This window comes from Neoarius graeffei, chromosome 3 (genome assembly GCF_027579695.1).
Source record: "Neoarius graeffei isolate fNeoGra1 chromosome 3, fNeoGra1.pri, whole genome shotgun sequence".
Taxonomy (NCBI): domain Eukaryota; kingdom Metazoa; phylum Chordata; class Actinopteri; order Siluriformes; family Ariidae; genus Neoarius; species Neoarius graeffei.
In genome coordinates, this window is record NC_083571.1 from 45,680,124 (window position 1) to 45,694,115 (window position 13,992).

The following is a 13,992-nucleotide window of genomic DNA, read 5'->3' on the forward strand; positions in this document are numbered from 1 at the left end:
CGTGCGAGAGGTCAAAAAGAGATAAACATCGTGAACGTTTCAGTAAACCCATGCTAGTGCATGCTGATGTCAGGAAAATTAAAGGCATTAAATTAATTGTTTACAACAGTGTCGGGAAGTCACAAGTACAAGTCTGCATTTAAAGTGTTCTGTGGAGTTTTTCCATTACATTACTACCGCTCTCCATAATGATAATGATCTAAATTCCTAACTAACAAACGTTTCCAGATGACAGCAAAAATTAGCCTTAATAACCAATTTAATCCATCCATTGCGACAGGCACGTTGTATTTATCAAGCCAGTTCAACTCGTTTGTATTATCAGAGTAACATTTGAACAATAAGGAATAGCTTAAAAGATTTTGTTATTTAGCCTCAGCTAATGTTTTTCCACATTCACTTATCGCCTCACAGCAAGAAGGTTCTGGGTTCGAGCCCAGCGGCTGACGGGGTCCTTTCTGTGTGGAGTTTGCATGTTCTCCCCGTGTCTGTTACCCCTTTTCCACCAAATCAGTTCCAGTGCCGGTGCTGGTTCACAACTTGTTCAACTTGCGAGCCAGTGGAGAACCAGTTTGCTTTTCCATAGCTCGTGGTGCTAAGGGAAGCCACGTCATTACGTCGCTGTATACGTCAGTTACGTCACTGTATACGTCAGTTACATCACTGTATACGTCAGTTACGTCGCTATGTTTGCATAAACCTTGGCGTGAACATCGAAGCAAAAACAACACGGAAGAAGCAGCAGCAGCAACAACAACAACAATAATAATGGATGACTTCGCGTTTGTACAGCTGCTGCTTCTCGGCGCTTAAAAATGGCGACCTTTCGCGGTCTTGTTATTGTTGTCGGTCTTAACAACTCCGCCCCCCCCCGCTGACGTAAGCGGTTCTTTCCTCTGGCCCAGCAAAGAGTTGGTGCTAGCCTGGAACCGGTTTTTCTGGCCCCAGAGCCAGTTCTTTGTCAGTGGAAACAGAAAACCCGGTTCCAAACTAAGCACTGGCCCCGAACCAGCCCTGGAACTGCTTTGGTGGAAAAGGGGCATGTGTGGGTTTCCTCCAGGTGCTCTGGTCCCCCCCACAGTCCAAAGACATGCGGTTAGGTGGTCATGAGGGCAGCGTAGCGTGGCACTAAAATAAATCTGGCATGTGATCTGAAGCATACGTTTCTTGTACACTTGCTTTCAGGCTTTAAGGAAATTTAACACTACGTTCCAACTGCAAGGCTTAATGCTCAATTCCGATTTTTTTGTGAAATCCGATTTTTTTGTGAGGTCGTTCACATTAACAAATATATGCGACTTGTATGTGATCCTCAGTATGAACGAAAAGCGACCTAAAAGTGTTCCGCATGCGCATTGCAGGATACGACGACGTCACACGCAGTGAGCATGGCCAGTGTTTACGGAAGTAACCTAAAGTTTCCTGTGTATGACAGTAGCTAGCATGGAGTACCTGGCGATGATGCAGTTGTTGTTGCGACGGAGCCAGAACATGCACAATAGCCTGATGTTAAGGAGGAGGTTGAGAAGGAAGAGGGCAAGGGTTTTGTTGTTGTAACTTTTTTTGAGAGCCCCGCCGCCTACTTCAGCGCAGAATAGTGACGTTTGTGGCTTGTTGATGACGTGTAAGTCGGATGAATGCGACCTGGCGGTTCAGACTGAAGTCGCATATGAAAAGAGCGGATAGGAATCGGAATTAGGACCACATATCCAAACGGCCTGGGTCGGATTTGAAAAAATCAGATCCGTGTCGTTCATATTGTCAATAAAAGATCGGATACAGGTCACATATGGGCGAAAAAATCGGATTTGAGTCACTTCAGCCTGCAGTGTGAACGTAGTGTAAGAGTTTAAACTGTTCTATAATAACAACAGTGCCCTCCGCAACATGGGGGCAGCGTAGCGTGGCTGCCCACTGCTCTGGATATGTGTGTGCGCTCATTGCTCACGTGTCTATGCATCTACGGTATGTGTTCACTGCTTCAGATGGGTTAAATGCAGAGAGGAATTTCACAAATGTACGTGTGATGAATAAATAATTCTTCTTCTTTCCTTTGTGAAAGGGGTTCAGATTACCATCAGGAAATAAATCTGGCATGTGATCTGAAGCATACGTTTCTTGTACACTTGCTTTCAGGCTTTAAGGAAATTTAAGAGTTTACACTGTTCTACAATAACAACGGTGCCCTCCGCAATAACTGGCACCCCTTGTAAAGATGAGTAAAAAAGGGTTGGAAAGAAATCCACCTTTTGGTGAAGTAGCTTCATCTCACACCCAAAAAATTTAGAAAACTCAAACTTTTATTTTAAATAAATTTATTCAGAGAAAAACAAATTCCTCAGCAAGAAACAATTATTTTCAACAAAAACGCATGTGACAATATTATTGGCACCTCTGCATTTAATACTTTGTACAACCTCTCAGCATTTAATACTTTGTACAGCCCCTTTGCCAGTAAAACAGCACTGAGGCTTCTCCTATAACATTTTATAAGGTTGGAGATACAGAGCAGGGCATCAGAGACCGTTCCTCTTTACACAATCTCTCCAGATCATCCAGGGTCCTCGGCCCTCTCTTGCGCTCTCTCCTCTTCAGCTCACCCTGCAGGTTTTAAATGGGGTTCAGGTCAGGGGACTGAGATGGCCATGGCATGACAGAAGCTTGATTCTGAGCTCAGCGAGCCATTTCTGTGTTGATTTGGACATGTGCTTCGGATCATTGTCCTGCAGGAAAATCCAATGTCGACCCAGTTTTAGTTTCCTGGCAGAGGCAGCCAGATTTAGATTTAAAATGTCCTGGTATTTCATGGAGTCCATGATGCTGTGTACCCTAACAAGGTTTCCAGGGCCTTTGGAGGAAAAACAGCCCCAAAACATCACAGAACCTCCACCATTTTTATTATTATTTTTTTTTTACAGTTGGGATCTTTTCATTACAGCCATCCTTATTTTTAAACACAAAATAAACTCCTGTGCACGCAGTTCCCAGGATTAAATGTATTTTCCACAGACTATTTATTTATTCACTTTACTCAAATACAAAGTAAAATGGCAGTAAATCTTCTTTCTTTTCTTGCATATTGCATCATGAGGCGTTCCTGGCTTGTAAATCTCTTATTTTCGGTGTATGACACATTCACGCAGCTGAGCATGCTTTGAATTAACAACGGCAGCGGTCTGCAGTGGGGGCTACACAATTACACACTCAGCCAACATTTCTCCATTTGTGTATGAAAATACACTCCAACCACTCAGTTTGGGTTCATTTACAGCCAACGGTGTCTTTTGATGCCAGCACGTAATTGAACGAGAGAAGACTGGTTTACCGGAGACAAAATAAGCGTCATCTCTGCTTCTGTTCCCTCCGACGGCCCCGACACACTACTGCCTCCGCCGAGTGCGCGCGCACACACCGCATGTCGGGGCCGCGGATGAGTTACTCTCCCTTGATCAACGAAGTCTGCGGGGAATTTGTGGTTATTATCGGTACAAACAGCGCGAATCACAACTTAAATGAGTGCGGTTCAGTTTGACATTATTGTCAGTCCGTTAGATAAACATTTAATTTTATTAAAATCGAAAATTAATACTTGGAGCCTGTGGGCTACAAAAATAATAGTCATTAAAGTAGCCAGCTGGACTTAATTGTGTGGCCGGCAGCCGGCGCTTGTGGAAAGCCCTGCATTCCGCGCAGAATATAGAACTGAATCAGCTCTGCGCATGCGCCGTGGGGCACAAAAAAATGGCAGCCACCATGAAGGAAGGAGATCCAGAGTTTTCAAGCATTTGCTTAAGTGTGAAATCGCAAAATGGTATTCTAGCGAACAACAAAATAGTAAAGATTCAGAAAAACAAATCATCCAGTGATCATTTTAATAGTGTAATTTCATCCGAACTAGGCCTAACGGTCGATTTAGAACTACAAAAAGTCCGTGTGTCGGACATTTTAAGTACCTTTGTAAAAGTTCTGCAAATGTTGCAGTCAGCATTTAAAATGCTAACAAAGTTTTTGTACAAGTTTCAGTTGATTAAACTGTCATTTTATTAAATGTGTCTGCTTTTGTAATAAAGTACTGAAAGAAAAAGCAAACACAGCATTGCGATTTCTTATCCATCCAAATATTAAAAAAAAAAAAAAATCCCTCCCTCCCGACTGAAAATTTTTTTGCTCACCCGGTGGACAGGAAACAGATTTTTTTTTAAGGATGGCCTTATGTTTGTGGTTAATTGACAGAAAAGGCCTTTTTCTCCAGTTGATGTCCATTTTATTACTACCCTAACAGTAGAAATGGACATTTTCAGGCAAGTAGTTATTATTTAAATCACCATTCCCTGAGTTATGAAGGTCAACACACTTCTCCCTCATTTGGATTGTGTGTTCTCTTATCTTTCCCATACTGATGGATGGCATAAGGTAATTTGGCCTGAGAAACCATGCCTGCTCCGGTTTTCTCCCACAGTCCAAAGACATGCAGATTCGGTCAACTGGATGCTTTAAATTGCCCATAGATGTGAATGGTTGGTTGTCTCTGTGTTAGCCCTGTTTAGATTGGGGACCTGCCCAGGGTGTACTCCACTTCTTGCCCAAAATCAACTGGGATTGGCTCAAGGTTCCATGGTGACCCTAACAGATAAGTGCCACAGATAATGGAGGGATGAATGAAATATTTCTTTAGATGAGTAATTGCACTTGCAATTGCTGCCACTTGTCTGTGTTCAGATGTACAGTGGTGCTTGAAAGTTTGTGAACCCTTTAGAATTTTCTATATTTCTGCATAAATATGACCTAAAACATCATCAGATTTTCACCCAAGTCCTAAAAGTAGATAAAGAGAACCCAGTTAAACAAACGAGACAAAAATATTATACTTGGTCATTTATTTATTGAGGAAAATGATCCAATATTGCATATCTGTGAGTGGCAAAAGTATGTGAACCTTTGCTTTCAGTATCTGGTGTGACCCCCTTGTGCAGCAATAACTGCAACTAAACGTTTGCGGTAACTGTTGATCAGTCCTGCACACCGGCTTGGAGGAATTTTAGCCCATTCCTCCATACAGAACAGCTTCAACTCTGGGATGTTGGTGGGTTTCCTCACATGAACTGCTCGCTTCAGGTCCTTCCACAACATTTCGACTGGATTAAGGTCAGGACTTTGACTTGGCCATTCCAAAACATTAACTTTATTCTTCTTTAACCATTCTTTGGTAGAACAACTTGTGTGCTTAGAGTCGCTGCCTTGCTGCATGACCCACCTTCTCTTGAGATTCAGTTCATGGACAGATGTCCTGACATTTTCCTTTAGAATTCGCTGGTATAATTCAGAATTCATTGTTCCATCAATGATGGCAAGCCGTCCTGGCCCAGATGCAGCAAAACAGGCCCAAACCATGATACTACCACCACCATGTTTCACAGATGGGATAAGGTTCTTATGCTGGAATGCAGTGTTTTCCTTTCTCCAAACATAACGCTTCTCATTTAAACCAAAAAGTTCTATTTTGGTCTCATCCATCCACAAAACATTTTTCCAATAGCCTTCTGGCTTGTCCACATGATCTTTAGCAAACTGCAGACGAGCAGCAATGTTCTTTTTGGAGAGCAGTGGCTTTCTCCTTGCAACCCTGCCATATCATTGTTGTTCAGTATTCTCCTGATGATGGACTCATGAACATGAACATTAGCCAATGTGAGAGAGGCCTTCAGTTGCTTAGAAGTCACCCTGGGGTCCTTTGTGACCTCGCCGACTATTACACGCCTTGCTCTTGGAGTGATCTTTGTTGGTCGACCACTCCTGGGGAGGGTAACAATGGTCTTGAATTTCCTCCATTTATACACAGTCTATCTGACTGTGGATTGGTGGAGTCCAAACTCTTTAGAGATGATTTTGTAACCTTTTCCAGTCTGATGAGCATCAACAACTCTTTTTCTGAGGTTCTCAGAAATCTCCTTTGTTCGTGCCATGATACACTTCCACAAACATGTGCTGTGAAGATCAGACTTTGATAGATCCCTGTTCTTTAAATAAAACAGGGTGCCCACTCACACCTGATTGTCATCCCATTGATTGAAAACACCTGACTCTAATTTCACCTTCAAATTAACTGCTAATCCTAGAGGTTCACATACTTTTGCCACTCACAGATATGTAATATTGGATCATTTTCCTCAATAAATAAATGACCAAGTATAATATTTTTGTCTAATTTGTTTAACTGGGTTCTCTTTATCTACTTTTAGGACTTGTGTGAAAATCTGATGATGTTTTAGGTCATATTTATGCAGGAATATAGAAAATTCTTAAGGGTTCACAAACTTTCAAGCACCACTGTATACACTAGAAAATTTAAATGTGTAATGTTTGACAGGTCAGGAAAAAGAGAAGAAGAAGCCTTTGTCACAGGCACACTCAAGCATAGTGAAATTTGTTCTCTGCATTTAACCCATCTGAAGCAGTGAACACACGCATGCATACACACAAGTGAGCAATGAGCACACACACGTACCCAGAGCAGTGGGCAGCTATGCGACAACACTTTGCTCAAGGGCACTTCAGACCAAGGCCATCCCATGCTAACCTAACCTGCATGTCTTTGAACTGTGGGGGAAACCGGAGCACCCGGAGGAAACCCACACAGACATGAGGAGAACATGCAAACCCCACACAGAAAGACCCCCGTCAGCCACTGTGCTCGAACCCAGAACCTTCTTGCTGTGAGGCGACCGTGCTAACCACTTACACCACCATGCCGAGTAGGGGTGTGTAAGCTGGTCATGAAATTTTGAAGTCCCACGAAGCCTTTCTCCACCTTGTTCTCAGCATCAGGGCCGGCTCTGGGTCTTTGGCTGCCCTAGGCGGGATTGAGTTTTGGCGCCCCCCCCCCCAAGAAAAAAAACCCTCTAATAACATCTAAATAACACTTTAATCTAATCACTCTATTCTATTACTATTAAACAAACAATGTACGGTGCATGGACAATAAACAAGAAGCCATTTTTATCTTTTTCATTATTGTTATTATTATCATTATTCACAAAGTGTCACAAAGTAAAATGACCACACAAATTCAATACATATCTCCATATAATGGGCAAAAACTCTTCCGCACCCTGTTCAAAGTGTAGTGCATGGACAATAAACAAGAAATTATTTTTAGTTTCTTTTTTGCTATTAAAAGTTAAGTCATCTCTGAAGAATTAACAAATTAAATGAATAAAAAATTCTACAATTCTAAATTGTGCAAACTTAAGCACCCTGTTAAGACATCAATGGGCTGTATTTTCAAACAAAAGTGCTATTATGGGTACTTTGTTATTGAAGTCTATTGCTGTTTGCATCTAGTTAGCTAGGCAGACATTGATTCAGGCATCTAAAATATTAATTTGCCACTATAATGGTTGATATGAGAGATTAGATCAGACTTACCTCTATACTTGGCTCTATTTGTTTCTTCCTGTAGCCTTCGTTTGCGCCCTTGCGCACCCGAGAGTTTGGATTTCTTCATTTAAGCACTTGTAGTCTGGGCTACTTTTTGCAGTGGATAGCCACTCTCATTCCCCGATGAACACCGCTCCCCCCGCCCCCCTTATAACCTATCATTGTGCATTTTTAGTAGGCATAAGGAAATCACCGACCACTGCGTAGGCTACACTTGTTTTTCAACCTTTTTGAACCAGGGCACACTTTTTTCAATGAAAAAATCTCAAGGCACATCACCAATAGAAAATGTTGACTGAAACTAAAACGCTGTTGCCAATATTTACAATATACAGTCATTCTATAATTTTCCACGGTACACTTGGTGATCTCTCACGGCACACTAGTGTTCCGCGGTACTAGAGTTCGGCAGCACAGTGGTTGAAAACACTGTACACCACTGATGCGCTTGGTAACATCTCCATTCAATAACTCCATCCCTCCTTTTTGGTGGGGTTTTGGTCGCCCTTGGCGCCCCTGGGCACACTTTGCGCTCTAGGCAATCGCCTAGGTCGCCTATAGCAATCGCCGGCTATGCTCAGTGTTCTGATTGACTTGGCTTGTTTGAAGGTTTTTCCGGTTATTTCATCACAGCATTTATCGAGACTGTCATTAAACCATCGCATACTGAAAGTTAATAGTTATGGGTTCACGTAAGACTGGTCTTGTTTGTACAGAAATTAAAAGCTTTCTGACAACAGGTGTGTTTTGACTATAAACTGCACACTAGTGCTGAATGTGGATGCGAGACACCATAGGCTCTCCAGGTGGCATCTTGTCAGGAGGATATGAACACAAGTTAAACTGCATGTGAACGCAGCCAATTCTTGCTGAGGTTAGCTAGTTGTTTGATAGCCCAGTGGTGTACAGTGTCCCTAACCATCTGCTGATGGTTAAAAGCTTGAACTACCGTTCAAAAGTTTGGGGTCACCCAGACAATTTTGTGTTTTCCATGAAAAGTCACACTTTTATTTACCACCGTAAGTTGTAAAACGAATAGAAAATATAGTCAAGACCTTTTTCTGGCCATTTTGAGCATTTAGGGCCCGTTTACACGAGGACGCTGTCGGGTAAAAACGACTAAATATTTTATCGGAAGTGCCTTTCGTCTACACGGGGACGGCGTTTCCGAGGCTGAAAAACGGAAAAAATTGAAAATGCCTTCCAGAGTGGATAAGTTAAAAACAGCCCCCGTTGCATATCCGTCTAAACTACCCAATACGCGAAACTCTGCCCGGATCTGCTCACGTCGGGTACGCGTTTACGTCATACATATGTCATATACTGTACATGCCAGCCCGGGAAGTAAGAAAGTAAGTAAAAAAGTAAGAGCATGTCTGATTACATCGATCCAACGGACCTTCAAGCTGCTCTGGCAGCTTTAATAAACGTCCAGGAGTCCTTCGAACATCTATACCGAATCTGCACATATACCGTTAATGAACAGAGGCGGATATAGCATGCTCTTACTTTTTTACTTACTTTCTTACTTACCATAGCCAGAGTAGTCAAAGTTTTCGCGGCGCAGATGTGCAGATCAGACAAGACGGAAGACGTTGCGCATGCGTGCAGACATAGCGGAGGTCTTTCACAGCACCACCTAGCCGCCTGGCATGCGCATCCAATTGAATTCCACACATTTATGCGTCACCGTATAGACGCAGATTTCCTCCTTGAAAACGGTCGTGCAGACGCGGAAAGAAGTGAGAACGAAAACGGACTTTTGCGTTTTTGTTTCAGACCGTCCCCGTGTAAAGTGGGCCTTAAAGTGCTGATGACATGAACATGACTCTTAAATAAACTATACAACATGGCAAACATGTTAGATTTCTGTTATAATTACATGAAAAGAAGCTGTTGTTACGCGAATATCCAACTTTTAATTGCACAGTGCAAGAAAACTGGGTCCGTGGCTCGCGGCCATGCTGTGACGTCAGCGGAAGAACACGCTGCGGTTCACTGGCTGTTCTACTCAATGGAAATGGCGCATGAAAACGCCGGTGAACTCTCTAGTGCTAGCTCTTCCTCTGAACAAAAGAACAACCAAATACTGGTACTTTAAGATCATGTACTAGTGATGTACTAGTTCACAACTAGTTCACAACTAGTACATGAATGAATGTACTAGTTCACAACTAGTACATATTCTTGAAGTCGGTCATCGGGGTACTTGCTACCGTTCCCTAACAACGCATGGCAAAGGGTAAAGTGTAGTGTTGCTACGAGTGCTTGCTAAAGCCTCCGGTGGAAGATCCTCGATGTGCTGATAAGGTACTTTAAGATCATGATGGCATGATTTTATCTGATTTTAAATAAATGAGATTGATAATAATGTGAATGTTCACAACTAGTACATACAAACTCTGCAGCTTCTGATTCAGCAGCTGCGTCATACTCCGCAAAAACATCAGCAAGAACCTACAATATAAATGGAAATGCAATACACTAAGCTCAAATGACTTTTGGAAAGTATAATTTCTACATTTTTTCTACATATTCTTGAAGTCGGTCATCGGGGTACTTGCTACCGTTCCCTAACAACGCATGGCAAAGGGTAAAGTGTAGTGTTGCTACGAGTGCTTGCTAAAGCCTCCGGTGGAAGATCCTCCATGTGCTGATAAGACATACAGTTCTATATAACACACAAGTGTCACGATAATCACAAAACAGATGCAAATTGTTAAAATACCTAATTTTTAAGCAATCATGTGCTGATCTCTTCCGAATAGAATCTATGATAGCCTACCCTCTTTACCCTTTGCCTCTCGTTGCTAGGCGGCAGTTACATGAAAGCCGCAAGCTTTCACAAGCAAATACATGACTGATATCACGCCGACTTTATGATTACATTTATGATTATCATGAATGTGTACTCTATGATGTGTACTCTGAGCGCTCTGGAGCGAGTCACTTCCAAGATGGCCGTGCAAACCGCATGGTTACTATTTTTAGCATCATGTCGGAGCACTCTATAGCTCTACGTACCTTTATCTTATGTCGTTTCTCAACACATGTTCTGACAGGAGGACTGTCTTTGGAGGAGTCGCCTTGTCCCAGGCGACTGCTGGATCCGGCATAGCTACTAGTAGACCCCCTCCGGAATACTGTAGGCACTGCTGTAACACACGTTTGTGCTGAACTGAACACCCAAGAGATTCCTTTAAGCTGGGAAGGGTGTCAAAGCAATCCAAATCGAAGTGTTCAGAGCACAGGACGGATGTTGGTGAGGGCTCCCACTTGTCACGAGTGCGCCTGACTTGCTTCACCCACTTCGCATGCAGCTCGGGATCTCTGGGAAACTTGAATAAACTTACCCCATCCTTGTGGGTTTTGGAGCAAAAGCCGGCAACACAACGCGAAGGCATAATAACTATATATATATATATATATATATATATATATATATATATATATATATAAAATAATGTCTAATAAAAATACTAATAATGATAAACTGAACACCTGTCGCATCAACAACAAACTGGTAAGTTAGGAGGAAGGTTCTTTCGCTGATGTCATATAGCTCCTCCTCCTCCTTCGTCTCCTGGGTGCTGCAGCCCCGTCAAATTTGCCCAAATAGCCGCGATTTTTATCATAACTTGTAAAATAGGCGCCTTCGTGAATTAATATATGGATCATCGGGAATTACTTTTTATGTTATAAAACATCGCCAAAGATGTCAAAAACGTGTCATCAGCACTTTAATCGACCCCACAAATGTGACGCTCCAGAAACTCAATCTGCTCAAAGGAAGGTCAGTTTTATAGCTTCTCTAAAGAGCTCAACTGTTTTCAGCTGTGCTAACATGATTGTACAAGGGTTTTCTAATCATCCATTAGCCTTCTGAGGCAATGAGCAAACACATTGTACCATTAGAACACTGGAGTGAGAGTTGCTGGAAATGGGCCTCTATACACCTATGGAGATATTGCACCAAAAACCACACATTTGCAGCTAGAATAGTCATTTACCACATTAGCAATGTATAGTAGGGGTGGGCAAAAATATCGATACGGCGATATATCGCGATACTTTGTCTTCCGATTCAATATCGATACTCAAAATTTGAATATCGATATTTTTTCAAATAATAAATCAGGTTTCAGACGGGTTGTAAATCCAGTACGACTTCCGCACCTCTGCTCCGCAAGGTGTCGCTGTGCCGCTCCCTCACTGCAAGGCACTCTTCGTCTTCTCTTTTTTTTTCCCGGTGGTTGCAGTGAGGAAAAAAAACAAGCAAGCATGGCTGTTAACGTAAACCTAGAGACGCCGCCGAACTTTAAGGCAGATGTTTGGAGGCACTTTGGATTCCAAAGGAAAGGAGAAAAAAAAAGTGAGCTGGACAAAGAGTACGCACTTTGCAAAACCTGTTTCGCTCCAATTAGATATTCAATTTCTACTGCAGGTGACATAATCAGCTCTCAGAGGAGCTGTCTCACCTCTGAGCATGCTGACCAGTTGCTCTTCCTGAAGAAGAACATGCAGTTTTGAAATGTGTGCTCACAGTACAGGTTTGGATTAAACTTTACACAAGTACTAAGCACAAGTTAAATGTTCTCAAGTTTACAAAGAACAAATTGATATTAGTGTTAGCACTGAAATGTATGTGCAGTCTGCAGTGCAAGTTTTAAGTTTTCATAAAACAATTTGATTCTGCTTGTTAAGCAGCACTGATGTGTCCATGCTTACAGAAAAGTTGAGAATACTAGCACAGAAATGGGAATTTTCTGTATGTTGTAGTGAAGCAACTCTTGGTTTTGCCAGCAGTGGAATAGAGACAAATATATGTCTGGCAAGAGTGTGTAGTTATGTATCTCATCTCATCTCATTATCTCTAGCCACTTTATCCTTCTACAGGGTCGCAGGCAAGCTGGAGCCTATCCCAGCTGACTACGGGCGAAAGGCGGGGTACACCCTGGACAAGTCACCAGGTCATCACAGGGCTGACACATAGACACAGACAACCATTCACACTCACATTCACACCTACGGTCAATTTAGAGTCACCAGTTAACCTAACCTGCATGTCTTTGGACTGTGGGGGAAACCGGAGCACCCGGAGGAAACCCACGCGGACACGGGGAGAACATGCAAACTCCGCACAGAAAGGCCCTCGCCGGCCCTGGGGCTCGAACCCAGGACCTTCTTGCTGTGAGGCGACAGCGCTAACCACTACACCACTGTAGTTATGTATGTGAAATGTAATTTTACAGTGGTCAATAAATTCTGATTTTCTTCAGTGACACAGATATCGTGATGTGGTTGAAATTTCTTGCAATATATCAATTATCGCTGAATCGCTGTACCATGATATTATCGTTATCGTGGGCAAAATATCGCCATAGTATCGTATCGTGAGGTATCTGGTGATACCCAGCCCTAATGTATAGAGTGGATTTCTGATTAGTTTAAAGTGATCTGCATTGAAAAGAACAGTGCTTTTCTTTCAAAAATAAGGACATTTCAAAGTGACCCCAAACTTTTGAACGGTAGTGTATAACCGTGAGACTGGCTAGCTAGTAAGCGAACATTAGTCATGTCTTTATATAACAGTGGTTTGCAGAGTTAAATAGCTACACTATACATCTGAATAAGAAGCAAAGAAAATGCAAAAAATCTTGTACCTGAATAAAAGTAGAGGTTTTTGTTTCTTTATTTAATTTACAAGTGCAGAATTGAACCAGAAGTCTTGCATAAAAAGAGAAAATACGAGCTATTACTTCCGTATTGCAAAATAATGTTGATAGATGATAAAATTAATTATAAAATCTGACACTGCTTTGACACCATGAACATAACTTGTAAGCAGCACTCTCTTAAGACCCTCACCTCTCGTCCTGTGAGCAAATGCCGCGCCAGTTTGACCTTGGCGAAGTTCCCCTTGCCAATGGTCTTGAGTAGGCGGTAGTTGCCTATATGCGGATGCTCGTCCACGCTGGAGCTCAGAGAGTTCCTGCAGCGAGGCAGATTCTGGCGGCTCACCAATTTAGTAGAAAAGCCATCCAGGGACGTGTGCTGGAGAAAAAGCAGCTTGGTTAGCATCAGCATCATTGTACATAATCACTTCTCACATGCTGTGCAAACTTCTCAGTCTAGATAAGGGCAATTCCATGTAAATGTCAACCTCACCATGCAAAAATAAAGCAACATGTAATACATCAAAACCACTCCCAGAGATCTCACCTAGGCCTGTATTTTACAGATGTGAATAAGTTGAACCAATTTGTAACCAACCTAATATGTCACTGTCAGTCTTTCTTTCTTATAATGTAAACCCCAAGCTAAAATCAACTTTGATCATGTACAATTCTATATTATTGCCACAAGCCACAGAAATGTATGCTCAAATCCACAAAACAGCAAAACAATAGCCATCCTAAATATTATTTAAGAACTTTGATAGTTTTAGCTGATATTTAGAGTGTTTTTCAAAGGGTTATGGTGGTTAAATTGCTGATTTTCTAAACATATGCCATGTCTATTTCAGACGCGTCACATCCATAACGGAATTTCGTC

At 42.1% G+C, this 13,992-nt stretch overlaps 1 protein-coding gene across 1 annotated transcript in view; it reads right to left on the reverse strand.

Moving 5' to 3' along the window:
• Nucleotides 1-13,527, reverse strand: part of LOC132882558 (serine/threonine-protein kinase MARK1-like) — a 141,474-nt gene extending 127,947 nt beyond the window's left edge. Inside the window, exon 1 of the mRNA XM_060915651.1 lies at nucleotides 13,306-13,527. Coding sequence (XP_060771634.1) covers nucleotides 13,306-13,527 — 222 coding nt within the window. The remainder of the gene's footprint in view (nucleotides 1-13,305) is intronic.
• Nucleotides 13,528-13,992: the final 465 nt, after the last annotated feature.